Source organism: Odocoileus virginianus, chromosome 23 (genome assembly GCF_023699985.2).
Source record: "Odocoileus virginianus isolate 20LAN1187 ecotype Illinois chromosome 23, Ovbor_1.2, whole genome shotgun sequence".
Taxonomy (NCBI): Eukaryota; Metazoa; Chordata; class Mammalia; order Artiodactyla; family Cervidae; genus Odocoileus; species Odocoileus virginianus.
Window position 1 is genome coordinate 38601283 of NC_069696.1, and position 25479 is coordinate 38626761.

The following is a 25479-nucleotide window of genomic DNA, read 5'->3' on the forward strand; positions in this document are numbered from 1 at the left end:
ATGCAGGAGATATAAGAGATGAGGGTCCGATCCCTGGGTTGGGAAGATCCCCTGGAGGAGGGCATGGGAACTCACTCCAGTATTCTTGCCTGGAGCATCCCATGGACAGAGGAGACTGGAGGGTACAGTCCACAGGGTCGCAAAAGTCAGAGACAACTGCAGTGACTGATCGTGCACGCACGCTGTTTCCTCTGCTCCTTGAAGCAGCTGCATGGGGCAGAGGACATGGCTCTTGGGAAAGCTGAGGCTCCAAGAGGGCTGGTCCCTGCCTGAGTCACCCAGTCGGCAGAGGCAAATTCAGGCCCGGGCCCAGGTCTGCACCCCTTGCCGGTGAATTTCGGAGGGGACGGAGGTGGAACTGCCAGTCAGCAGGAGAGTCCCACTGAGGTATTGACCAAGAAGGGCCTGGGGTTGGGGAATCCTGCACCCTCTCCCAGAGCCCCAGTTTTTCTGTCTGTGGCATGAGGGTCTGTCTGCCACCCAGAGCTGTTTTGAAGCTTTGGAGAGAAGATGGGATACTGCACCCTCACCTGTGCTCAGCGTTTCGGGGAGTCTCAGACCCTGCAAATGTGTACCCCTCTGATGCTTGAAGCAGCTGTACCTGGAGTTTATATGCACCAGCCTATCTTATATATGGGGAGTTGGGTCCTGGGCCATGCTTGTAGCTTTGAGGTCCTTGGGCACATCCCCTAGCCTCTTTCAGTCTCCATTTCTCCATCCTCCAAGTGGGCAAATTGTGTATTAATTGTGTGGGCTCCTTCCTGCTCCCCACCCCCCCGCCCCCGCCATGTCATGGCCTTGTGTATTGGCGCCCTTTCTTTTAAGCTCCGTGACATTTTATTCATTCTTCGGTCCTTTTGTGAATATTTATGGAGTGCTTCCTGGTGCTGGGTTGGGCTCTGGGTTTACAAGAAGAGCGAGACTGCCCTCCTTGTCCTTGGCCTTGACGAGGTACTGGTCCAGGCAGACGCAGGTGTGAATCTAGTGTCAGGTGACACAGGCTGGGATGGGGCACGGAGCCTGAGGTCGGCCTCTACCCTGCCGGGCTTGTTTGTCTTGCTGTCTTCCTCACTGGAGCACCTACCTGAGGCTGTGCCTTTTGGCAATGAATCCTCGGCTCCCCCAGCAGGAGATCCTCAGAGAATGGCTGTTGGAATGAATGAGAAAGTGAAGGAGTGAATGGCTGGCATCCTAGGCCCCTTGCCCTGGCTCTCCCAGGCTCCAGGCCAGGGAGCAGAGGCCCAGCCAAGCCCTCCCTTGGTTGTCCCAGGTAGACCAGGGCAGCCTCTCTTGCATCCTATTTTATTCCTCCTGGAACTCTAGCCTGGGCCCCAAGGCCCCCCTGCCAGCCTGGCTGGGTCAGGGAACTCTAGGTTGTTGGATAAAGAACCTGAGGCGTCATGGTTGTGTTGTAGCCTGCTCTTGCCAGATGGGGAAACGGAGGCCCAAGGAGGAGGGGGCCAGGGTTTGAGCCCCTGCTGGGCTGCTCCGCGGGCTTGGCCCTGCAGTACCTGGCCTGGCCAAGTATTTATAGTCTCTGCTGATCTATATTAACATCAGGGCCTGCCCAGGCCTTTGCAGCCTCTGGATCTGAAAGGCTTTGAACCTTCACAGCCATGGGGCTCATGCTGGGCCCTGTGCCTGGAGTTCTTTCTTCAGCCCGGGCCTGGGCTCCAGCCACCTTTTGGTGGGTTCAGCGTCTTTGGGGTTTTTTTTTTTTTATTATGCCTTGCTTTCCTCCCTTCTCTGCAGGGAGACTGTGTGTACAGCATGGGATCAAGCACGCGGGCTGTGCGGCCTCAGGGGAGAAGCCTCCCCGCCTCCCTGAGCCTCAGTCTCCTCATCTGTAGAATGGGCCATCATTCCCACCTGACTTGGTGTTCCAGGCACTGAGGGCTCAGTGTGAGCGGGAGTCACTGTGTACCCTCCTCACATCTCTTCTGGTCCTCATCACAAGCCGTCCTCAGAGCCCCTAGGGACTGGAGTGTCCTATCCAACGGCCAGAGGAGGCCACTGAGGCCCCAGGGGCGGTATGACTTGTCAGGGCCGCGCTGCCTGTTGGAGCAGAGTTTCAGACTCCTCTAAGTTTGAATGTTCCAGCTTCCCAGACCCTCTCCTTTCCAGGGCCCTCGGGGTCCTTGGGGCAGGCTGCCCCCTCACCCCACCAGCTTGGTTCCCATCCCCGTCGCCATGGGAACGGCTCCACTAACTCTATGCTTCTCTTACAGAGCAGAGACGACTGGCCGCCCTGAGCGCAATTCAATTCAACAGACATTTACTGAGTGCCTACTATGCGCCAGGCCTTAGGCTAGGCACTGGGGTGGGGGCGCAGAGAGGAAGATGGAGTCCCGTCCTCAGGTAGCTCTGGGCTGGGGGGTGAGGAGAAGACAAGCAAGGGCTGAACAAGGACAGCTCAGCTCCAGGAGAAAAGCTGCCTGTAGGTTTGGTAGCAGCAGATACTTGGGTTCAAGTACATCCCTGGAGAGCTGCTGTCCCTCGCCTGTGCCTCAGTTTCCCCATCTGTAAAACAAGGGGTGGGGTGAGGTGGGGTGAGACAATCTCTAGGATCCTTCCAGGGGTCCAGGAGGGTGGAATCAGGGCACGGGGGAAGACATGGTAGGGAGGCCCACACCCTTCCTGTGGAGAAGAAATCTCTGAAGGCTTCCTGGAAGAGGAGGCATGAAGCCTGGGCTGCAAGGGGGTAGGGAAGGTGGAAATGGTACCCCAGGGTCAGGAAGAGCTTGAGCTAAGGCCCAGGGGACATGCAGATGGGAATCCCTGTAATTCTGTAGGTTGAGAAGGGATGTGGTGGGGTGTGAAGCTAGAGAGGGAGGGGGGACCCACGGCTTCATGGTGGGGTATGAGCTCTGTTCTGTGGGCCGTTGAGGACTGAGAGTCAGTAAGAATGGCCCACCTTGTGCTGCCCCCTTCGCCTGCCCTCTCTCCTGCGTACACTTGACCGTCACGTTCCTATAGAACCTGTGACCATGGTGGTACCTGCATGTGCTGGACACATTACACATCAGTTCCCATGGCAACCCCATAAAGTGGGCATTATTGGGCCCATTCACAGACGAAGACACTGAGGCTGAGAGAGGGAAGTTTTTGCCCAGAGTCATGATCTGACCCTCAGTTTTCCCATGCTTCTTCCACTAGCTCTCACTTTTTGTGGGGGGGGGGGGGCATTTCTGTCCTGTGTGACACCGGCCATCCTCGGAACCCCCAAACTCATAGAAGTACCTGCCAAGAGCAGTGCAGTTGGGTTTGGAGGTTGGGGGTGGGCAAACCCTCAGATATTAGCAGGGCTGGCTTTCTCCAAGACCTGAGCTTCTGTCCCCACAGACATCCTCTGAGATGGGAGTGAGGCAGGGCTCCTTCCCACTTTACAGATGAGCAGACTGAGGCCCTAGGAGTCCAAGGTCAATGCAGTGACAGCATTGGCAGGGAGCCCCTTCTCATCACCCAGCTGAGGCTGGAGGGAGATTCAAATCCCCTGAGATCTGTGCAGAAGCTGACCCCCACAGCCCTCCCCCCACCCCAGGGAGTGGGAAAGACTGGCATTAGAATCACAGACCTGGGTTCAAATCCTGGTTTTGTCTTGCACAAACAGTGTGATCTTGAGCAAGTAATTACTCTGAGCCTCAGTTTTCTTATCTATAAAGGGAGACAGCAGACCTCTTTCATTCAGTCATCAATACATGTTTATTCAGAACCTGCTGGGTGTCCGGTGTTGGGCTTTAGTGGAGAATCAGACCTTTACTTGGAGAACTCAGCTCAGGAGTCAGAGCAGCGGTTTTCATTCTGGTTGTGATGGAAGAAGCCCAGGGTGCCGTGGGAACCCACAGGAGGGACCCTAGCCAGACCATTTTGATTGGTGGAGGGAAGCAGGAGGGCAGGAGAGGAAAGCAGGAAACCAGCTCTGCAAGACCCCAGAGGCTGGGCTTCAGATGATTCTTGTTGGAAACTTCTCAGATCTAAGGGAGCCAGTGAAGGCTTTTGAGCAGGGGAGCACCATACTCTGATATATGTTTTAGAATGCTCCTCCTCTGCTGGGTGGAGAGGGCGCTAAGAGTGGAGGCAGGGAGACCCCTGAGCATGCAGATTGAGAAATTCACTTGGGGCAAGGAGACTGAAGCAGGACAGGAGCAGTGGGAGGACATACACCAACACCATCCAGGTTGTGGGCACGTGGGGATGCTCCTGGCTGGCTCAGGGACAGGGGAGAAAAGCAGGGGTTGGGGAGCGGGCGGGCAGTGGGAGGCGAGTCCAGTCTTGGGTGAGGACAGGTTGAGTTTCACATGCCAGGGAGGGGTCCAGAAGGCAGTGGGAGGGAGATGGTGGTTGGTACCAAGCTACTAACAGAAGCTTTGGGAGGGGTGGAGATGCTGGGCAGTAGGAGTGGGAAAGTAGATTTGGGAAAATCAGAGGGTGGGGACCAGGACTTCAGGGAAGGTCCCTGCAAAGTAGCCCAAAGCGGGAGGGGCCTGGCAGGTAGGAGGAATCCCGGGGTGTAGGGACTTAGGTCTGCCCAGGAGATGACAGAAGTCACATGTGTCAGGCAATCTGCCCAGTGCCAGGAGCATGGGAGGGGCCCTGGAGGGTCAGTTCCCAGCTGGCTGTCACCAGAAAGCAGAACCGTAGTGTCCCCTACTGCCATCCCGAGGAGGAGGGGGCCACCGAGGAGGAGGAGGTATTTGGGAAGGAGGGAAAGGGGAAGAAACATTTGCATGCATAACAAGGCTGAAGCGAGGGAGAGAGAAAGAGGGAGCAGGGGATGAAAAGAAATTACCATACGCCGGGATCTTGTTATTCAACCCAATTTTCAAAGGACCACAGCTGTCGCACTGAGATAATCCGTTAATTATAACAGCCATTGTGCTTTGGCAATGGGAGAGAAACCGAGGCTGGGGAGCAGGCTAAAGGCAGGGGTGGGAGCAGGTCTCTGAGAGGGCAGGAACAGGCAGGAAGGCAGACACTGTCCAGGGCCAGGCCTCATCCCTTCCTCACTGCCACTGCTGCAGCGATGGGTGACACCCTGTTTGTGCCAGGCATTGTGCCACATCTGTGAGCCAGGCCATCCTAACCATTCTAGAGGTAGCTACGAGCACTTATGTGCCAGACCTGCTCTGAAGCTTTCGTTCTCCCACCCTCTGAGGTCGTGCCCTTCTAGTCCCATTTTACAGAAGAGGAGACTGGGACTCAGAGGAAAGAAATAGTTTGCCTGGGCCACGCTCTTCGTTCAGTGGCAGGGCTGGGATTTGAGCTGAAGGTGGCCTGTCCTTCTAGGAGAACACTGAGGAGGGCCGGTCTCCATGGGTTGGCCACACAAACTTGGTGGACACGTGTCCTGGGCTCTGGTTTCTGTGCAGCCGGCAGTCCATGGGGTGGCCCTCCCCTGGGCACTTCCGGGGCTCCTCCTGCCCAAACAGAGCTTCCTTGTTCTCTGATGCCACAGCTGCAGGCCCCTGCAAGCCATACCCAGCGCCCCCCTCCCCCGCCTTGCAGAGAAGCCAATCTCAGGGCCAGGAGAGGGACCCCATGCAATCACCTGGTTTGGGATTGTGATGGACTGTCACCCTGGGACGGGCCTGGCCCTGGCTGGCTATGTGCCCAGGTGGTGGCCTGGGAGAGGCCATGGGGAGGGTGGGCAGGAGTGCCAGGTGAGCAGAGCAAGGGGAACCTGAGCTCTGGGGGAGGGGCAGGAGTAAGGGGCCATTCTAGAAGCCCCAGAGCCCTTTGCCGCAGTACCCGCTCTGGTCTGTGACTTGAGCAGCCAAGGCTTTAGGCCTCCTGGTGTTCACAGCAGCCTTGGTGGGAGCCTCAGCCCGTCTTGGCTGGCAACATTTTATGGAGTAGGAATTGTATTTGGGAGCCTGTTACTCCCAAACCCCAGCAGGAGCCCCTAACTTGACCCAGGAAACCGAGCAGCATTGTTGAAGAGCCAGGGACCCCGCAGGGCGACAGGCAGGTCAGGGGGCTGTGTGGGGGTGCCCTCCTGGTTTGGGGTCCCCACTCCAGTGGGCCTGCTTGGAGGTGAGCAAGGGTTGTGGATGGGCCAGGGCAGTCCTGTACCATCAGTGACACAGAGGCCAAGTAGACTTTTAGGATCAAGGAACTACAGAACTCTAGAGCCCCAGGTTCATAATCAGAGACCTGCCATCCCCACAAAAAAGATCTATGCCTTCAGAGCGTCCCAGAGCCACAGAACCAGGGAGGCTTGTGCCATCTGCCCTATCTCCACAGGGATGTAGAAGGTAGGCAGCCAGTTCTTCCAGTTTGCCAGTCATTCCAGAAGTGGGGATTTTAAAAATAAAATCTCCCAAGTTATCAACATTGGCAAGTAATTAAAAAAAAATTTTTTTAAGCCATTGTCCAGATGAAACAGGAACTCATAATATGCCTTGACCCAGAGCCTGGTGCCATGGAGGGTCAAAGCCACTCTGTAGCAGTTGTGAAACCTCAGTTTCCTCCTCTGTAAAGTGGGAATAATAATAGCACGACTCATGAGGTTGTGCAGAGGATTAAGTGAATTCACATGAGAAGTGCTTAGGCCTACCCGTGTCAGCCCAGGACTCTACTTTCGTTTTGCCCCAAGGGCTGTGCTCTCTGCCACCCGGAGCCTCCGCTTCTCCCCGTGGGCTCCAGCCGTGCCAGTCTGCCCTAGGACAGGCCTGAGGGTGTTGGAAAGCAGGGAAATATTCACCCCTTGGGGCCCTGGAGAGCGAGCAGAGACGGGAGGGTGGGCCTAGCCGGCGCCTGGTACATAGTAGGTGCTCCATAAATGTTTATTGAATGAATGAATGGAGGCCATGCAGGCAGAGGCAGCCGTGCGTGCGCAGGCACTGGTGAAAGAGCGGGTCCAGTGGAGACTGGTGAGTAGTGCCCGGGGCTGCAGCTGAGCGGGGCCTGGGGTGTGCCGGAGCCACGGCCAAGGGGCCAGCAGGGAGCAGGTGGGGGGGCAGAGGACAGGTGTGGGGGGAGGCAGGGGCCAGGTGAGCGGCAGAGACCAGGTGGGAAGGCAGGGCCAGGTGGGGGAGGGCAGGGGCCAGGTGGGGGTGAGGGGCAAGGTGGGGAGGCAAGGGTCAGGTGGGGGAAAGCAGGGGTCAGTTGGGAAATCGCAGGTCAGATGGAGGAGGCAGTCCCTTGAATGGCCTGGAGGATTCTGGGAAAGTCAGAGCTGACTCCTGCGGTGGGACTGGGAGACAGACTTATAATACAGGGCATTCTTGGCTGTGAGCAGGAGGGTCACATGCTCTACACAGTAGTCCTGGGGGTGGCTGGGGTGGATGGTGTGTTGCTTAGGTTCGGGGGGTGGGTACCAGGGAGTGGGCCATGTGAAGACTTGCCCATAGAACCAGAGTCAGGGCCTCTCCTACCAGGAGGCTGGGTGGTTTCCCAAAAGCCCTTCCATCCTCCTGCCTACCTCCTTCCACGGAGGTCTGGACCCAGCACTGGTGCCAACAGATCCCACACCCCTGGGAGCAGGGGAAGCCCAGGCCCCAGTGGGGTTCTTGGGAGATGACCCAGTAATCAGTCACAGAGGGCTGGGGGTGGCCCCAGAAAACCAGAGAGACAAGCACTCAGCTATCCCCCCTATAAACAGATGAGGAAACTGAGGCCCAGAGGGGGCAAGGCGCTGACCTGCCCAAGGTGACACAGAGAGCCTGCCCTCCGAGTGTCATAACAGCGCGTGGCACAGCAAGCTGGCCCAGCCCCCTTCTCTGGCCGAGGTTACTCCTCAAGGAGATGGGTGCACAATGCATTGAGGCCTTGCCAACCCAATTAACCCCTGTAACTGTTGCTGTTGATATGGCCGTGTTCTTACTAAGCTCTTCTGGGTAAGTTGGAAACCTGGTGAAGGTAGAGCAAGTCTGTCTGCAATAACACACATCACAGGCACACAGAGGGTGTGCAGTGAAGCTGTGTGGGTGTGTAAGAGCGTGGGCGAGTGTGTGGCTGGTTGGACAGTGTGCCCTCCCTGCCCCAGCGCTGAGCTGCGGGCCTGCTCCCTGATTCCCTGTGACATGGATGCAGCCGGCACATCCTGCTCACCTGGTGCACCAGGGCACAGAGCCGGGAGCGGGTGCCACGGCGTCAGGGGGCAGGAGCCAGCTCCCCTGAGATGTGGAGCAGCTGGCACGGAGGCCTGAGACTAACAAGACGTGATTGAATGGGAGTGGACGGAAACCCGGCACCTCGGGTGAAACCAAAACAGATACTTCCCGGAGCTGCCTGACGACATTCTGAGGGCATCGGGGCAGCCTGGCAGGATGTGCGAGGGGGCCTGGGGGTTTGGTTGACATCTCGGACAAGGTGAGGACACACTGCTGTGCATGTTCATGCTGCTCTAACAAGCATGGAGCCGAAGCGAGTGAGGCAGAGGGTCCCTGGTGCTTGTCACCACTCCAACCATGTTGGTGCTGAGGCTTAGCTCTAGGTGACACCTTTTAGGAGGGACCCTGACAGCAAGCATGACCCAGCATGGCTGGACCCAAGGGTGTGGGACTTGACACCATGGAGTAGGAAGAGCAGTAGAGGACTTGAGGCCGTTTAGGCTGGATATGCGGATGGCAGAAGCATGAGATAACAGTTGAACAAATACCAGAAGGACCTCTGAGGAGGATTCTTGGCCGCAGTGGCTCCAGATGGGCTGTGTCTGGCCAGTGGCAGGCAGGGACCAATGAGTGGACAGAGGTATAGCAGCTAGGTCTGGCTTTGTAATATAAAGAAATCTCTAACAATCAGAGCTGTTCAAGAAGGGAGTCAGTAGCCTCAGATGGTTGCTGAGATCCCTGTCTCTGGAGGTATGCAAGTCAGGGGAAGTCATATCTGCAGGGATCCTGGGAAGTCTGGTAGTTCTAAGAGCTCAGGCCAGTTCAAGTTCCTGGCTATGTGGTCTAGGGCAGATGATGGCACCTCTCTGAGCCTGTTTCCTCATCTGAGAAATAGGAGGCATCAGCAGAGCCATGAGGCTAAAGAGAAGGCTCAGCACATTTCTTGCACACCATGAGCACCTCATCAGTAGTGGAACACCTCCCGCTGATGGTTCAAGTCCTGACTCAGTGGAGTCAGGGACTCCAGGATCTCCTTCTGTCCCTCGTCCCTGTCCCTAGCCCCAATCTATCACTCCACACATCATGTTCTGGCACCTGCTAAATGTCTGACCCTGTTCCAGGCATGGAGGTTACAGTTTCGAACAAGGTAAAGCCTCCTTTGATTTTATGATGGTGGCAGGGAGGGGATGATAAGGAGCTAAATGGTGTCTGGTATTGTTGAGGGCTCTGAAGGAAACAAAGCAAGTGAATCATCTCAGATTTGGTATCAGGGAGGGCGAGGTTGAGGGGAGCAGTTGAGCAGAGACCTGAATGAAGTGAGGTAGTGGGTTGTGTGGATATTGAGGGAAGGGCACGCCAAGCAGAGAGAGTAGCATGTGCAAAGGTCCTGAGGTGGGCATGTGCCTGGGGATACTGGAGGAGCATAGCTGGCCTGGACTAAGTACTTCCTGATGAATGGATATGTTGAATTCTCTCTCGGTTTATGGCTGGTCCACTCTCACATGCTTTCCTGGTCAGGAGGAAGGTGTCTACTCAAGGGGCAGGAAACCCAAAAGATGGCCCACAGGTCCAGTCCCTGTGATGGACCGAGCTCTTTGGAGGAAGCTGGGGACGGAGGGGGCCTTGGTGTTTCATCTGTTAGATGAAGTCAACAGCACCAACCATGCAGGGCTAATACAAGATTCAAGGAATGTGAAATATCAGATGCAGATGAGTCTGTTTAGCTGTGTCGCTCTTATGGGAAAGGGACTGAAGCCCCAAGAGGTTAATTAAAGTGCCCTGTGTCACACAGCACAGCATTCACTCTCAGGACCCTTTGCCTCCCACATCCATGGTTTCTTTTTTCCTCTCCGTCCTGCAGCTGGGGTCCTTTGTACCTGAAATCCTGATGGTTCATTTACCAGACAGTAGTTCAGGGCCGAAGGTATAATTATCCCATTTCACAGGTGAGGAAGCAAGGGCCAGAGCAGCCTGCCCCAGGAGCCCTGGTGATGTGGAGGCAGCGACAAGACCCAGTATCCAGTTCCCAGGGGGTGGCAGGCTTTGTCCCTGAGGGCAGAGCGGTGGCAGCCTACCTCTGGGACCCCTAGCTTGGTGCTGTGCTTCCAGCAGAGGTGAGGTGGCCGCCCGCCCCTTGAGTTCTGGCTGGACCCCAGGGGTCCTTGGTTCTCCTAATCCTGGGTAATGGCATTGACACAGTGTCAGTGGCACCTCAGGGAGCCTTGGCCCAGGGAGCCTTGGCTCAGGGAGAAGCCTGTGCCAGGGCTGATCAGCTGCTGCAAATGAGATTTCCCTGGCTAAGCCTCACGTCCTGCTCCTGGGAGGTCCAACACGAACGGCATCTCCCCCATTCGCTCCCAGGACCCCACCAACACCCATGAGGGTGTGACATTATGGGCGGGAGCTGTGCATTCGCCAGACCTAGTGCCCTGTAGAAAGTGTTTGTCTCCACTGTGTCCTAGGGTTTTGTGGGAGCCCTGCGAGATGGGAGACACTCACCTTGCCACACAGGTGGAAAAACAGGTCTGGCAAGGACCCAGGGTCTCAGAGTCAGCGGCCCCACCTCTTGCCTTCTGACCTCCGCCCACCCCCGTTCCCCACCCCAGCCGCCCTGAGCCTGTGGACACACAGGCCCTTACCCTGTCCATCCTCTCGCCTGGCCCAGGCAGGAGTGGCCCAAGGACCCCCTAACCCTCTCAGCCCCACAGCCTGGGGTGGAGAAGTCAAGGATCCCCTCTGACTGGGGAGCTTGGTGGTCAGCTGAAGTGAAAGGGTCTAGGGGGATATGACCGAGGGCTTCAGGGAGCCTGAGTCCAGGGGAACCCTGATGGGCTTCTGAGGAAATCATGAGAAGAGCCTCATGAAGGATGGTAGCTAACATTCTCTGAGGCCACCTGCTCTGCCCCAGGCAGCGTGCTTGCCCTGCAGCCCTGCAGGGAGGGATCATTCAAACCCACTTCCCAGGCAGAGAAACTCACCCGTGCCCAGCGTCCTGGGGCAGCTGGGGGGCAGGGCCCCTGTCGGGGGAGTAAGCTCCCAGAGAGGATTCGAGGTTGGAGTATCAGGGTCTGTTCTGTCGCTGCAACCCTGGGTCCTGCGCAGACCTGCCACCAGCTGGATGTGCCCTCCCCAGTCCTGGCCTTAGCTTCCCCTCTGACAGTGACTGGGGCTGGGCAGAGCCAGGACGCCTCGTCCCGGTTGCTCAGAGACTCTAGTTTTCTGAGTCCATGGAGGGGTCTTGAATCCTGGCCACTGGAGGAGGGTGCAGAATCCAACAGGGTCAACCAGTGACTTGAGGGTGGGTGCTGAACCCTGGAGAGAGGGGAGGGCTCTGCCCAGAGTGACTTGGATGTTCTGAGGCCGTGCCCAGCTCCAAACAGAGACCCCTGGCCCCTCATCAATTCCTCTCAGACCCTCATGGTCTTGCTGACTCTTCCTTCTGTGCAGGGGTGTCCACATGAGAGCGGACATCATGCAGTGTGTAGCCTACTAGACTGGGGTCCCCAGGACCCCTCAATGGCACGCTGCCCCCCAACTTTGCCGCGTTCCATCTCTGTGGTGGCAGGAGACGGAGACCCTCAAAGAGATGCTGGTCTGCCCCCCTCTCTGGCCAGAAGTCACTCAATACCCCACACCTATGGGAGTGGGGCGAGGGTGGGACATTAGGGGAGGGGTCCAGGCCAGCTGGGAGCACTACTCCTTGCCGCACAAGCCCTGGCGCCTGGCCACTGGCCCACTGTTGGCTTCCCAGGGTGGCCACCGGTTGCCTCCTTCCAACAGCCGCATCATGCCTCGGGCTGGTCACAGACAGCATCTTGGTGGCTTCAGAGCTCATCTGTCTCCCTGGCCCCTGGGTGGGTGGGCAGAGTGGGCAGCTGGACTGTTTGCCCTCCCTCGAAGCCCCCACATTTGTCATCTCGCCGAGCTTCTCTGCCGATCGATTCCTCCGTCTCCCATGCTCCCTCTCCATTTATCTCTATTCCTCTGCCTCTCCCTGCTCAGCTGGCTCCAGATTTTGGCTTCTCCCTCCTCCTCAGCTCTCGCCTCTGGTCTGCAGCTCCTCACTTCCTCTCTCTCACCAGCCCCTGGCGTGTGGGGCGGGGCGGGGTGGGGGGGGTGCGGATAGGGCCCTGGTTCCTCCCAGTAGTGTCTGGGCTGGGGCATCACTCCTGTGGGAGCAGAGGGAGGCCCGGCCCCCAGGACGCTCAGCCCTAGGCCTGGCAGCAAAGCACCCCTCCCCACACCTCGAGTGGGTGTGCAGCCGGGCGGGGGGCCAAGTGCTGCTGTCAGCGCCTTAGCGGCCTTGCCGTCCCCCCTCCCTGGCTGCGTCAGGCCTCGACGGGTGGTGGGCAGGCAGCCCGGGGACAGGGACAGGCGGTTGACGCACACGGGAAGATGGGACGGGGTGATGGGGAGCCTCCTCCCCACTCTGAGTCACGGGGGAGGGTGGGGGGAGCTGGACACCGGGAGAGGAGCAGGAGAGAGGGCGGGGTCACCTTGAGGGCCGAGGTGGGCAGAGCTCAGAGGGCTAGGGGAGGGGCACGGGTGCCACCGTACCCCTTGGACTGTTTGGGAAGGGAGGAGGCAGGAAGGGACTAGTGTGCCCCCAGCCCCGCCCCGGCCCTCTCTCAAGCCTGGGCCCCTTCGCCTACTCCCCTCCCCTCCCCTTTGCCTCTTCCCACACCCTCAGCTTGGCCTGGGATTTCCAAGAGTCTGGCCAGCTTTGCCTGCCTGCTAGCTGCTAGGTCCGCCTGAGTGGGTTCCGCTTTGAGCAACTCAGATCTGAGGGTGGTGGGGGGCGGGGGAGGGGGCGCTGACGCGGCTAAAGTCGCGCATGTGCATACATACACACATTCATGTGGGACACACATGCTTATTAACATGTCAACATACAGGCAGGCGGATGCCTGCATTTCCATGAGATGCCCCACATGCATCCCTTCCCACCCCTCCACTCGCAGATCGCCCCTTCTTACTCCGCCGTTCACTCCTGTAGCTGGCCAGGCGGGCACATGACCTGTGCACACGGGCATGCGTGTGCACACGCCGGCCTGCACACCCGTCTAACTCATACACGCCAGCACAGCCGGTGCTCTGAGCCAGCGCACACCTGCACATCACCTGCATACAAATGCGGTCCCTAGATGTTCTCAGCCGGTGGAGGCGCAGACGGAGGGTCCTCTGACAGGCCAGACCTGGCAAGTCAGCCTCCTCCAGTTCAACCTCCCTGCCTGGCAGGGAGGGGCACTGGGGCCCCAGAGGGGTAGGACTGGCCTGAGGCCCCCTGGGAGCCAGCTGCCACGTCAGAAGGGAGCCGAGGTCTCCTGACTCCAACCATGAGAATGTGCTTGGCAGAGCCAAGGATAGAAATGCTCTGTGCTGCCTGGGGACCCCCATCTTGACCTGCAGCCTCGTGGTTACCTCCTCCCCTGCCCCCATCCAGCCTCTCAGCCTGAGCTGGCCCAGGGACTGGTGGTGGGGGCTGGGGGGGACGGGGTGGGTGTTGAGGAGGTGAGAGGCTGACCCCCTGTGGCGACCGTGATCATCACAGCCTCTGATGCTGCATCCGCCTTCCATCCGAGGGGACATCTGGACGCCCTGTTCACTTGCCACCTCAATGAAAACTGCCTGCCTGCGCTGCTCTGGGGACTTCTCTCCCTCTCCACTTCCTTTTCCTCAGTTCCAGCCCTCTGGGGCTCAGGGCTGTAAATTGGTTTTTCTTTTAACAGCAAAGGTTTCACATTTTTTCTTAAAGCACTCTCTTTCCTAGAGTTTCCCGGGAGGAGGAGCGGGAGGCAGAGATGGCCCTTGTGAACAGTCTTTGGCTTCCTTGATCCAAACATGAGTTTCTCTGGCTTAATCTTCACATCCCTGGCCAGTGCCCAGGTTGGAGGGAGGGAGGGCTGAGTTCTTCCCAGTCAGGAGAGCACTGGGTGTGAGAGACCGATCTGGGTGCGGGGCCGTGTCTGGCTTGCTGGGAGACCAGGCAGGTCTCCCCTAGATTGAAATTCAAGAAATTGAGGGCCTGCAGGCCAGGAGCCCTGCACAGCCTCCCCTGACCCCCTGCAAGTCGAGCATGGGCAACATTGACTTTACTTCTCCCTCCATCAGAGGCCCGGCAGGGGCCTGGTCCTCAATTTACAGATGTGGAGACAAGACTTAAGAGGTGGTGCAGTCCATCTGACTAATCGGGCAGGGTGGATGGGGCTCCAGGCCTGATTGCTGCTGGCTCAGGAACCTTGATCCTGGCCGTGACCCAGGCTGCAGTATGTGACTCTGGGCAGGTCACTGCCCCTCTCTGGGCCTCTAACGCTCCAGCCACTGAGGAGATGCCTGGGCATTCCAGATGCCTCTGACTTCTGCCTGAGGCACCCCCTGCAGGATCAGGGTTGGGGGTGCCCCCTACTGGAAAGCACTTTGAGGAGGGGCTATTGGGAGTGTGTCTGGGTTCCCAGACTCGCCCTCTCTTTCCCTCGGCTCTGCTTTTGCTGTAAGAAAAGCTCATCTCATGCCCTCCCACTGCGGGAGACCCCAGCCGCTGTGCACCCCCCTGCCTGGGGGGCTCACAGCCATGTTGCTCTGCTCCCCCTCCCCCATGGAAGCCGAGACAAGGGAATTATTTTTGGAACAAGAGCAGTTACACAACAAATGAATTATTTATCTTTGGGCATGGAGGAGAGGAGGCATTTTGCTGGGCTCCTTAATTCTTTTCTGGATTGGAGGGTGGCTTCTTGGGTACGTGGCCATGTGTGTACGGGCCTGTTGTCGTACACAAGACTGTAGGTGCGCTTGTGAGTGTGTGTGTGTGGTTGTGTGCACCTGTCTATATGTGAGCTTGCCATGCAGTTCTGATTCACCTCGGGGCATGTGGGTCATTGTGCAGGCAGGTGGACGAGTGTGGACACAAGGATGCTGACGCGTGTATGTGTATCTGCACCTGCCCTGTTAAGTCTCCAGTCTCCCTTCTTTGTCTACTGGCTTCAGACACTCCCCTCCCCCCTCCCTCTTGTTTCTTTGATCTCCCTCCTCCCAGGTCCTCTAGCCCCCTCCTCCCCCTCTTGCCCCCCTGCCACCTCCCTTCTTTTACGTAACAGGGACCCAGAGTGCTGCTGGCACAGGACGCCCTGGGAGGGGGTGGGAGTGGGGCTGGGGGCCTGTGCTGGAGCTTAGAGCGCTGCCCTGAGTCTTCACACTGATCCGTCACCCCCTCTCGGTGCTGCCTTTCAGGAACCAGGTGACAGACGGGTCCCTTCCTTCCTGTCCCCGTCTTTCGTGCTCCCCCCTCAGAGTCCCAGTCTCCAGCCTCCTGTGGGAATCGTCTGAAACTCTGAGCCCGGAGTCCCAGGAGGAAGAGGAAGAGGCGGAGGAAGTCAAGCCCCGAGAACCTGGGCATCTTCCTGGCAGGAAAGGAGCACCTCGGGGAAGCAGGCTGTGGGGCCCGCAGCCCCCCTGGCCTTGGTCTGGCTCTGGTGCCTGGAGACTGTGGGTAGCACCCCAGAAGGCCCCCTGACGGTTGGCACTGGCCGTGCCCACGTCACCTGGGGCCCCCGAGCTGGGGGTCCCGCCAAAGATGGTGGCAGCCCCAGGGAGGACTGTGCTGCTGGCCCCAACCTCTGGCCACTAGGCCCCCCGGCGCCCCGGCCCCCTACCCTGAGCCAGGCCTGAGAGGGGGCCGTGGCCAGAGCCATGCTGCGCCTAGGGCTGTGCGCGGCCGCGCTGCTGTGCGTGTGCCGGCCGGGAACCGTGCGCGCCGACTGCTGGCTCATCGAGGGCGACAAGGGGTACGTGTGGCTGGCCATCTGCAGCCAGAACCAGCCACCCTACGAGACCATCCCGCAGCACATCAACAGCACTGTGCACGACCTGCGGCTCAACGAGAACAAACTCAAGGCCGTGCTCTACTCCTCGCTCAACCGCTTCGGGAACCTCACCGACCTCAACCTCACCAAGAACGAGATCTCCTACATAGAGGACGGCGCCTTCCTGGGCCAGTCGAGCCTGCAGGTGCTGCAGCTGGGCTACAACAAGCTCAGCAACCTGACCGAGGGCATGCTGCGGGGCATGGGCCGCCTGCAGTTCCTCTTCGTGCAGCACAACCTCATCGAGGTGGTGACGCCCGCCGCCTTCTCTGAGTGCCCGAGCCTCATCAGCATTGACCTGTCCTCCAACCGCCTCAGCCGTCTCGACGGCGCCACCTTTGCCAGCCTGGCCAGCCTCATGGTGTGCGAGCTGGCCGGCAACCCCTTCAACTGCGAGTGCGACCTCTTCGGCTTCCTGGCCTGGCTCGTGGTCTTCAACAATGTCACCAAGAACTATGACCGCCTGCAGTGTGAGTCGCCTCGTGAGTTTGCTGGCTACCCGCTGCTGGTGCCCCGGCCCTACCACAGCCTCAACGCCATCACCGTGCTCCAGGCCAAGTGCCGAAATGGTTCGCTGCCTGCCCGGCCTGCAAGCCACCCCACGCCCTACTCCACCGACACCCAGAGGGAGCCTGACGAGAACTCAGGCTTCAGCCCCGACGAGATCCTGTCGGTGGAGCCACCGGCCTCGTCCACTACGGACGCGTCGGCAGGGCCGGCCATCAAGCTGCACCAGGTCACCTTCACCTCGGCCACCCTGGTGGTCATCATCCCGCACCCCTACAGCAAGATGTACGTGCTGGTCCAATACAACAACAGCTACTTCTCCGACGTCATGACACTCAAGAACAAGAAGGAGATTGTGACGCTGGACAAGCTGCGGGCACACACCGAGTACACGTTCTGCGTGACCTCACTGCGAAACAGCCGCCGCTTCAATCACACCTGCCTGACCTTCACCACCAGGGACCCAGTGCCTGGCGACCTGGCACCCAGCACCTCCACCACCACCCACTACATCATGACCATCCTGGGCTGCCTCTTCGGCATGGTCATCGTGCTGGGAGCCGTCTACTACTGCCTGCGCAAGCGGCGCATGCAGGAGGAGAAGCAGAAGTCGGTCAAGGTCAAGAAAACCATCCTGGAGATGCGCTACGGGGCTGACGTGGACGCCGGCTCCGTTGTCCACGCCACCCAGAAGCTGGGTGAGCCCCCCGTGCTGCCTGTGTCCCGAATGTCCTCCATCCCCTCCATGATCGGGGAGAAGCTGCCCACCACCTCCAAGGGGCTGGAGGCTGGGTTGGACACACCCAAGGTGGCCACCAAGGGCAACTATATCGAGGTGCGCACGGGCACAGGCAGCGAGGGCCTGGCGCGGCCGGAGGATGACCTCCCTGAGCTGGAGAATGGCCAGGGCTCGGCTGCTGAGATCTCCACCATCGCCAAAGAGGTGGACAAGGTCAACCAGATCATTAACAATTGCATCGATGCCCTCAAGCTGGACTCAGCCTCTTTCCTGGGGAGTGGCAGTGGTGGTGGGGACCCTGAGATGGCCTTCGAGTGCCAGTCCCTCCCTGCAGCCTCCACCACCTCCTCCACCGCCACCCCTGTTCCTGGGGTGCTGGAGCGCCCCAGCTTCCTCTCGCCCCCCTATAAGGAGGGCTCCCATCACCCGCTGCAGCGCCAGCTGAGTGCTGATGCCGCCGTGGCTCGTAAGACCTGCAGCGTCTCCTCCAGCGGCTCCATCAAGAGCGCCAAGGTCTTCAGCCTGGACGTGCCGGATCATCCGGCCACTCCTGGGCTGGCCAAGGGCGACTCCAAGTACATCGAGAAGGGCAGCCCCCTCAACAGCCCGCTGGACCGGCTCCCGCTGGTGCCGGCCAGCAGCAGCGGGAGTAGCGGCGGCGGCGGCGGTGGTGGCGGCGGCGTCCACCACCTGGAGGTGAAGCCCGCCTACCACTGCAGCGAGCACCGGCACAGCTTCCCGGCCCTGTACTACGAGGAGGGCACCGACAGCCTGAGCCAGCGCGTGTCCTTCCTCAAGCCGCTGACCCGCACCAAGCGGGACTCCACCTACTCGCAGCTCTCCCCCAGACACTACTACTCAGGTTACTCCTCCAGCCCTGAGTACTCGTCCGAGAGCACGCACAAGATCTGGGAACGCTTCCGGCCCTACAAGAAGCACCACCGGGAGGAGGTGTACATGGCCGCCGGCCACGCCCTGCGCAAGAAGGTCCAGTTCGCCAAGGACGAGGACCTGCATGACATCCTCGATTACTGGAAAGGGGTCTCGGCCCAGCAGAAGCTGTGACCCTCTCCCCACCCCCGACCCTGGTGAGGTTGGAGGGGGAGGGCCAGGGGCACGCGGGGAAGGGCCGGGGCGGCGGGCCGGGCGCGCTGGGGGCCGAGGAGTGGACGCACACGCACACCCGCACACACGCACCCACGCACACACCTGACCACCACCTGACTGTGAACAACCACCACCCGACAATAACGGACAGGAAAACAAAGACATGTTCTCCTTAAAGTTTACACACTGATACCGAAACCAGTCGTCTTTACTGTGCTGCCCAGGGACTCTGCCGGGGTGTGCGGGCCGGGTTGGGGGCAGGGGGGAGGGGCAGACGAGGAAGTCAGAAGAGGGTGTGGGGTCTGGGGCTCTGGGACTAGGGACAGGTTTTGGGGTAAAGGAGCCTGGGGTGGAGATGGACCCAAGCTCCCCTGGGGCAGGGAGCGAGTCCCCCCAGATGGGGGACAGGTTACTGGGGGACTTAGTAGCAGATGGACATCGGGCATCGTCTTCTCCCTTTATGGATGGGGAGACCGAGGCCCAGAGGAAGGAAGTGATAGCCCCAGGGTCATGTGGCAGGTTAGAGGCAGTTTCCCAGTTTCCCAGCCCAGTGCTGTCCCCCACTCCCCCGGTGGCGGCTCTGGGGCCCTCACCCTCTGCTCATTCACTACCCGGTTCCAGAGCTGTGGTCTCCTGGAGCTGAGGGGTCAGGCAGGTGCTTTTCCTTCCTAGAAAGTCGTATGGCCATGCCCCCAGGGCGTGGAACTGTGATTCGTCATGGGCTGATGGTGGGGGGGTCTCTGCCCCTGATGCCAGCACCCAGGAAAAGTGGGAGGTCCTGGTCAGAGGGAGGTGCAAGCGTGGGACAGCCCAGCAGCCCACTTCAAGTGTCTTCCAAGTAGCCTGGGAGCTGTGGGTGGGGTCTGAGGAGAGCGCCTGGGCCAGCGGCCTCGCCATCTCAGGTGCAGGCCTCCACACCCAGCCCCCTAGCCTCTTTGGTTCTCCAAGACCCCTGCTCGTCCCAGAAGGGCAGGGGTGAACTGTGATACCTGAAAGAAGCCGGAAGGTGGAGTCCACTGGGGGCCTTCCTGCTTCTGCCCCTACGTCCTGGCCTCCCACCTACCTGCCAGACCCCTGCTGTGGGCTCTCCGGGCAGCATCTCAGCCTGCCCAGAAGAAGGAGGGCCTTCTGGGGCTTTTCCACCCACACCCTCTTGGCTGCCTATCCCCAACTTACCCACTGGCCTGAGAGGCCCCCATGTTTCCATGGAAATGGCCGCTCCTCCCATGCTGACCCCCACCCAACATCGAACAAAGCACAAATGGTGAGCACCTCCTGCACCCCTCCTGGGAAGGAGCAGGCTGGGTTCCTGGGGCCCCTCCCCCTCCCTGGCCTGCCTCTGTCACCATGGCAACCCAGAGCCTGGCAGTTGGGACCGTTGGGCTTCTGGGGGCTCTCCGTCAGTGTGGGTGGCAGAGGATGGTGAGGGAGGGCAGGGCCAGATGGGGTGACTGCCTTTCTCACGAGCTAGGGGCTTCCTGGGGTCAGCTCTAAGGGATGGATCTGGGATCCTGAGACTGTCTTGGAGACTGTCTTGAACACTGTCAGGGTGCTGAGGGGCCAGAGTCAGCTCCCCTGCACCTGTGGATGGGAGGTGGGCCAGTGGGCAGTGAGACGACTCTAGCTTTGCCCACCTGCCCATGTGCCCCTTGGCGCCCCACCCACCTCAGGAGTGGAAGGAGCCCCCTGGGCTCTCCTCACACTCCTGCTTTCGGCCTGTCACTCAGTTGGGTTCTTGAGTTTTGGGGGTGTGACTGGGGTGAGGGTGGGTGCTGGATGGGACCAAGACCTATACTGTGGAGGGGATTCTGACCAGGAAAGCTAGTGCCATTCCCTGGGTGGTGGGCTCCAGTGACCTTCCTGGGGGAGGACAGTGGAGGGGAAAGAGGCCTTAGGGCTCAACTGAGCCCCACTTGGGAGACAGACCAAGCCTGGGGCTCACTTTGGGGGTGACATTTGCAAAGAAAGGACTGTTCTCCTGGGGGAGTGGAGGGGAGGAGGCCAGCATGGATATGCAGAGCAGACCTCCCCCAACTCCCCAAAACCTGCCCTAACCCCTCCTCACACCGGATCGATGAAACAGAAAAGCAAGCAGAGAAGCAGTGATGTGAGAAAGCAGATTCCCTGTTATATTTGCATGACGATTTTACTGTATTTTTCTGAGCAAACATCTGTCGTGTATGTGCCAGTTTGTCCAGACTCCCTGGCCCTCCCTCCCCGCCGCGCTCCCATTCCCACATTCCCTCTGTTGTGATCTGACAAGCAGCTCTTGAAACCCAGGGAGGGGCCCGCTCTGCAAAAGACCCAAAACAGGTGCCACCAAAAACACCCCCCACCCCCGACCCACCTTCTGTCTTTCTGGACGTCGGGGCCAGTCCACAAGTGCTGCCTCCCCTCCTCCCATCAGCCTTTTCCTGGCCAAGGAAGCGCAGCCCCAGGGAAGGCCGCCTGGGGGGACTGCTCCTCTGTTCCACTTGATCCCATTTTGCAGATGAAGAAGTGGGAGCTCCCCAAAAGGGAGGGGTCTGGTGATTTGCTGGGAGAGTCAGTCACATTGCTGAGTACAGGAGGCCAAGAGCTTGGGTCTTCATGGATGGCTGTACAAGTAGGGGGCTTGGGGTCCTGAGGGAAGAACCCATAAGGGGTTCCCCTCCCTTGAGGTTGGCCTGGGGACAGTGCTGCCCACAGGGAGGACTCCTGCAGCAGGAGCCAGAGCTCCCCTCAAATCCCCCGTCATTCCTGCTTGAAGATGACCTATAAAAACCTCAGATAGGCTGGCTTTGTGGGGCTTCAGAGGATAGGTCCCCATCTTAACTGCAAGGGTCTTCCACTCCAGGAGGTGAACCCATATTCACAGCCCAGGGCATACAGGTCTATGAAGCAGAATAAGATGACTTCCTAGGTGTCGGGGTCTTCTACTTCAGGAGGTGAATCCATGTTCACAACCCAGGGCATACAGGTCTATGAAGCAGAATAAGATGACCTCCTAGGTGCCGGGGTCTTCCACTTCTGGAAGTGAATCCACGTTCACAGCCCAGGGCATACAGGTCTATGATGCAGATTAAGATGACCTCCTAGGTACCGGAGTCTTCCACTTCTGGAGGTGAATCCACGTTCACAGCCCAGAGCATACAGGTCTATGAAGCAGAATAAGATGACCTCCTAGGTGCCGGGGTCTTCCACTTCTGGAAGTGAATCCACGTTCACAGCCCAGGGCATACAGGTCTATGAAGCAGAATAAGATGACTTCCTAGGTGCCCAGGCCAGGCCAAAGTTCCGGGGAGGGGGGCACACACTGTCGCTCACCCCAGAGGCTTTCCTGCATCTATGTCCTGTGTCCTGTTCAGGGAAAAATATTCACAAAAGACTGGTGAGCATTTACGTCCAGGAATCTGGCTGGCTGGGGTCCTGTGTTTGTAATGGCAATGAGCACGGTGGGCCCCGGGTTCGTGGCCTGGGCCGGTCAGGAGGGCAGGCAACCAAGAGAGAAGGGAAAGGGTGGGGGGTCTCCCAGGGAGCAGATGACAGGGGGGCCTGGTGAAGTGAGGTTGCTGTACCCTGGACCTTCTGGAGGCTGGCTGGCCTCTGAATAAACCTTCACAGGAGCTTCCTTGGCACCTGTCCCCGGGAAGGGGCACCCATGGTCTCCTGGAGAATGCACTAGGGATCATGACCCCTCTGCTGGAGCTAATGGCCTTCCAGAAGGGAAAAGTGGGGGTCTGGCAGGAAGAAAGCTTAGTCTGGGGTGGCCACCTCCTCGGGGGTCCCAGGCTTGTCTCCTCTCCACACGAGGGGCCTGTGTTGGCCCCGAAGAGGCTCCTCGCCCTTGACCCCTCCTAGGGGACAGAGCAGGAGGATGATGGTGGCCTGTGTCCAGCCTGGGAAGGAACTGTCTGCGGGGGTGGGGGCTGGGGGGAGGTTGGAGTAGAAAGACCCACCTGGGGAAGAGGAGGTCTGCAGAATCCCAGAGAGGCACAGGGAGGAGAGTCTGAGCCTGGCCGAAGGGCTCTGAGGTTCCTAGCGAGGAGTTGCCCACCTGCACCCCTCCTGTCCTGGACATGTTAACAGATGGGGAAGCAGAAGTACAGGGAGGGGAAGGAAAGAAATCTTCTAGGGTCTCAAAACATACTAAGGCCAGGAGAGGCGCCAGACATGGGGGACAAGAGTGACAGGTCCCGGCTTATAAGGGGCTTACATGCAGTGAAGGGACAGCCACAGTGTTCCCCAGTGAATGGACGTTGCACAGAGAATTAAAAATTGGGAGAATAGAGTGAGGCAGGGGCCGGGGGAGTCCTCGGGGCAGGGGAGCCAAACTCTGAACGACAGAGCCAGAGGACTAGCCCGCTGGCCAGGGGAGGATGACATGGGATGAGGGAGAAGTAAGGTTGTTAGCAGGGGCTGGACCCCCCCGCCTACCTCCTCCGGTGACCTCCACTACTCTGGCCCTGCCCTGCAAGAACCCCAGGGTTCAGCAGCATCCCACCACATTCCTGAAGAGGGAGTGTGGGGCCTTCTTTCTGAGGTGGTGGATGGGTGGTCCAGGCATGAGGAGGCCTGGGAGTGTCAGAGCCCCACAGGGCTTAAGGAGCCCCCCTGAAGCTTGCCTGCCAGGCCAGAGTGAAGGTTCGGGCTTGCCTGACGGCAGGGCTGGTCTCCTCTCTTCTGAGACCTCTGCTACACAGCCACCTCAGTCCTAGGAGCTGCCGTGCTCCTGATCTATCCTCCCACCTTTAAGACAGAACCGGTATTAGACTCCTTGTTCTCGTGCCTGCCACCGAGTCCCCCATTAAGGTCCATCACTCCTGCCGAGAAGTAGGGAGAGGAAAGGGGGTGGAATGGGGTGGGCTTGAGAGGGTCTGGTCAGCCTCCCCTTCCCTCACCTGCCCCTCACCAAACAAGCACAGGGCTGGGCAGGGCCGAAGGGGTCCGCTCTTGTCCCCTGGCTTCCTCTGCCCCCCCCCAACCCCGGCCCTGGGGCCACCAGCCCCTCCATCCCACCCCACAGCTTGGCACCTGGTTTGGGTCCTGCAGAGCTGGGCTCCTGGCCCCGGGCTACGAACCTGTGAACCCCAGCTGTGTGTGGACCTTTCTTCCCGTGGCGGGGCCTGAACTCTCCTTTTCTTCTTTTTGGGGTGGGGGGAGGGGTAACTTCATTTATTTTCTCTTCCCTATATCTGCCTCTCCCTCCTCCCTATTTCCTGTTTTAAACTGAATGGCACGAAATTGTTTTCCTCAACTCGGAGATTCCTGTATGGAGAGAATCAATTTCTATATTTGCAATAAATTTCTTATTTAAAACAATAGGACCAAGGTCTTTGTTGAATGTTGACCCCTCCCTCTGCAAGTTGGGATCCCAGTGCCTCCAGTTTCTGGTAGCCAGTTCCCATTTCCTTTTCTCACCAGAGCCTCACACACAGGGTTAAGGAAGGGGGCCTATCAAATGGGCAAGTCCTCGCCCATGGTCAAGGAAAAAAGTGTGTCCCCCAGACAGCACATGGGCCAGCTGGGAACTCAGGGTCACTTTCCCTGCCCCAAGCCTAGCCGGCTGGGGGGCCTCGTGGTATCATCGCACTAGGAACGTGGGAGCCCAACTGCCATGTGCCCCCACTTCCCCTCCTGGTGTCCTGGCCTCCATTATCACTGGATCTAGACTGTAGAGGTGGGAGGAGCATTGGGCATCACTTCAGTCTCAGCTGATTTCTGGGGGTTACACACTATAATGAGTGGTCAAGGACCCCACTTTCCCATAGGCCTGCCTCTAACAGCTCTGTCCTTAGAGGGTTGGGATGGTGGGAATACCTTTTCTCCTGGCCAAGGTTGCCAAAGCCAACTTCCAGACTGCCTGCCTCTTCCAGCTGTCTGCTACCCTTTTCTCCACAGCTCTGAACCACCCCTGCTGCTTCTCAGGCATCAAGAGATGCACTTTGTCTCTCTGGACAGGCATGGAGCTCAGGCTTCATCCAGTGACCTCAGGCTGAACTGCCAAAGCTTGGATTGGGAAGGGCAAATCGGGGAGCCTGGAGCACAGCTCCAAGCCCCAGCCTCCCTGTCTCCCCAGTAGACAGAGCCCCCCCACCTCTTCCCTGACCTCTGCTCTCCAACTGCTGCAGCCCCCCGCCTCTGGGCAGCCCCTGGATTCAGCCTGGGTTGCTCTAAGGGAGCTTGGCCTCCCTGACTCTGAGCTCTTCCCCATGAGTGAGGCCACACTCAGGCATTCGGCAGCCCCACCTGGGGTCCGTGTTCCCTGTGGCCCCCCTGGCTCCTGGCCTGTGGGCCTTTCCTGAAGCCTTTTGCCTCCCTGGGAGTTGGTATGGATTGGGGGGAGGGCTCCCCGGAAAGGCCCAGGCTGGAGCCCCAGCTTGTATCCTGTCCCCTCCAAGCTGCCCTCAAGCACCCTCTGTGCCGCTGTCATAAGAGGTCACAGCCCAGGCCATGGTCTCCCTCTGTTGCTTAGCTCTTTTAAGCAACTGTGTCCTGCTTCCCTGGTAACTTGCCCCCTGGGTGGAGGGGGAGGGAGCAGGTGTGTGGGGGAGGGTTCAGAGAACAGGTGCTGGAATCTCACAGGCTCTGTCATTTTCAGGCCTGCAGGTGGGACTGGCCTAGGGTCCCCCAGCCCAGCCCAGCTATCTTCTTTTGACACTCTGTCTTGGTTTCTCTTCATCAGCATGGGCCTTTTCTCTTGGAAAATTCTTTTTATTCCTGAAGAAACAAAGATGTGACCAAGTGTGGACATGTGTGTAGGAGGAGCAGTGTCCAGGTCAAGTCAGATCGTCCCCCTTCTGGCTGCCCCAGCTCCCCCACCCCGCTGAGTGCCACCACACCACTGGGATTAGGGAGTTTACAGTTACTGGGCATTTGGAAAGTGTCCTCAAAGACAGTTTTGCTTTGGGGTACAGAAAGGCTCGCTCCTTTGTTACTTGGATTCCAAAATGAACTTTTATTTACAAAGTTAGATTCAAAGACTCATGCCCTTTCATTTCAATGTAAAAGTTACTCTATGAATAAATCTAGTCAATTTGAACATTCATTCTTAAGGGGACTTTGGGTTAATTTAAGTTCTGTGTACACATGTAATTAAATAAGTGTCCTTAAGTCTCCCAAAACTATATCAGGAAGTTTAATATATCTGATTTCCTTTTTCAATACTTCATTTATGTGAGGAATCTTGTATCCTGCTAAGTTTCTGCTTACTCCTAGCATGACTCTGGGTTCT

The 25479-nt window shown here is 58.6% G+C and overlaps 1 protein-coding gene across 9 annotated transcripts in view; it reads left to right on the forward strand.

Moving 5' to 3' along the window:
* The window catches only part of ELFN2 (extracellular leucine rich repeat and fibronectin type III domain containing 2), a 57202-nt gene extending 33633 nt beyond the window's left edge, over positions 1-23569 (forward strand). For 5 of the 9 annotated variants that reach the window (XM_070453924.1, XM_070453929.1, XM_070453926.1 and 2 more), the window contains one exon: positions 15282-23569. In XM_070453924.1, coding sequence (XP_070310025.1) covers positions 15741-18224 — 2484 coding nt within the window. In that variant the 5' untranslated portion in view covers positions 15282-15740 and the 3' untranslated portion in view covers positions 18225-23569. The other 4 variants (XM_070453927.1, XM_070453931.1, XM_070453925.1 and 1 more) reach the window with 3 other exon arrangements.
* Positions 23570-25479: the final 1910 nt, after the last annotated feature.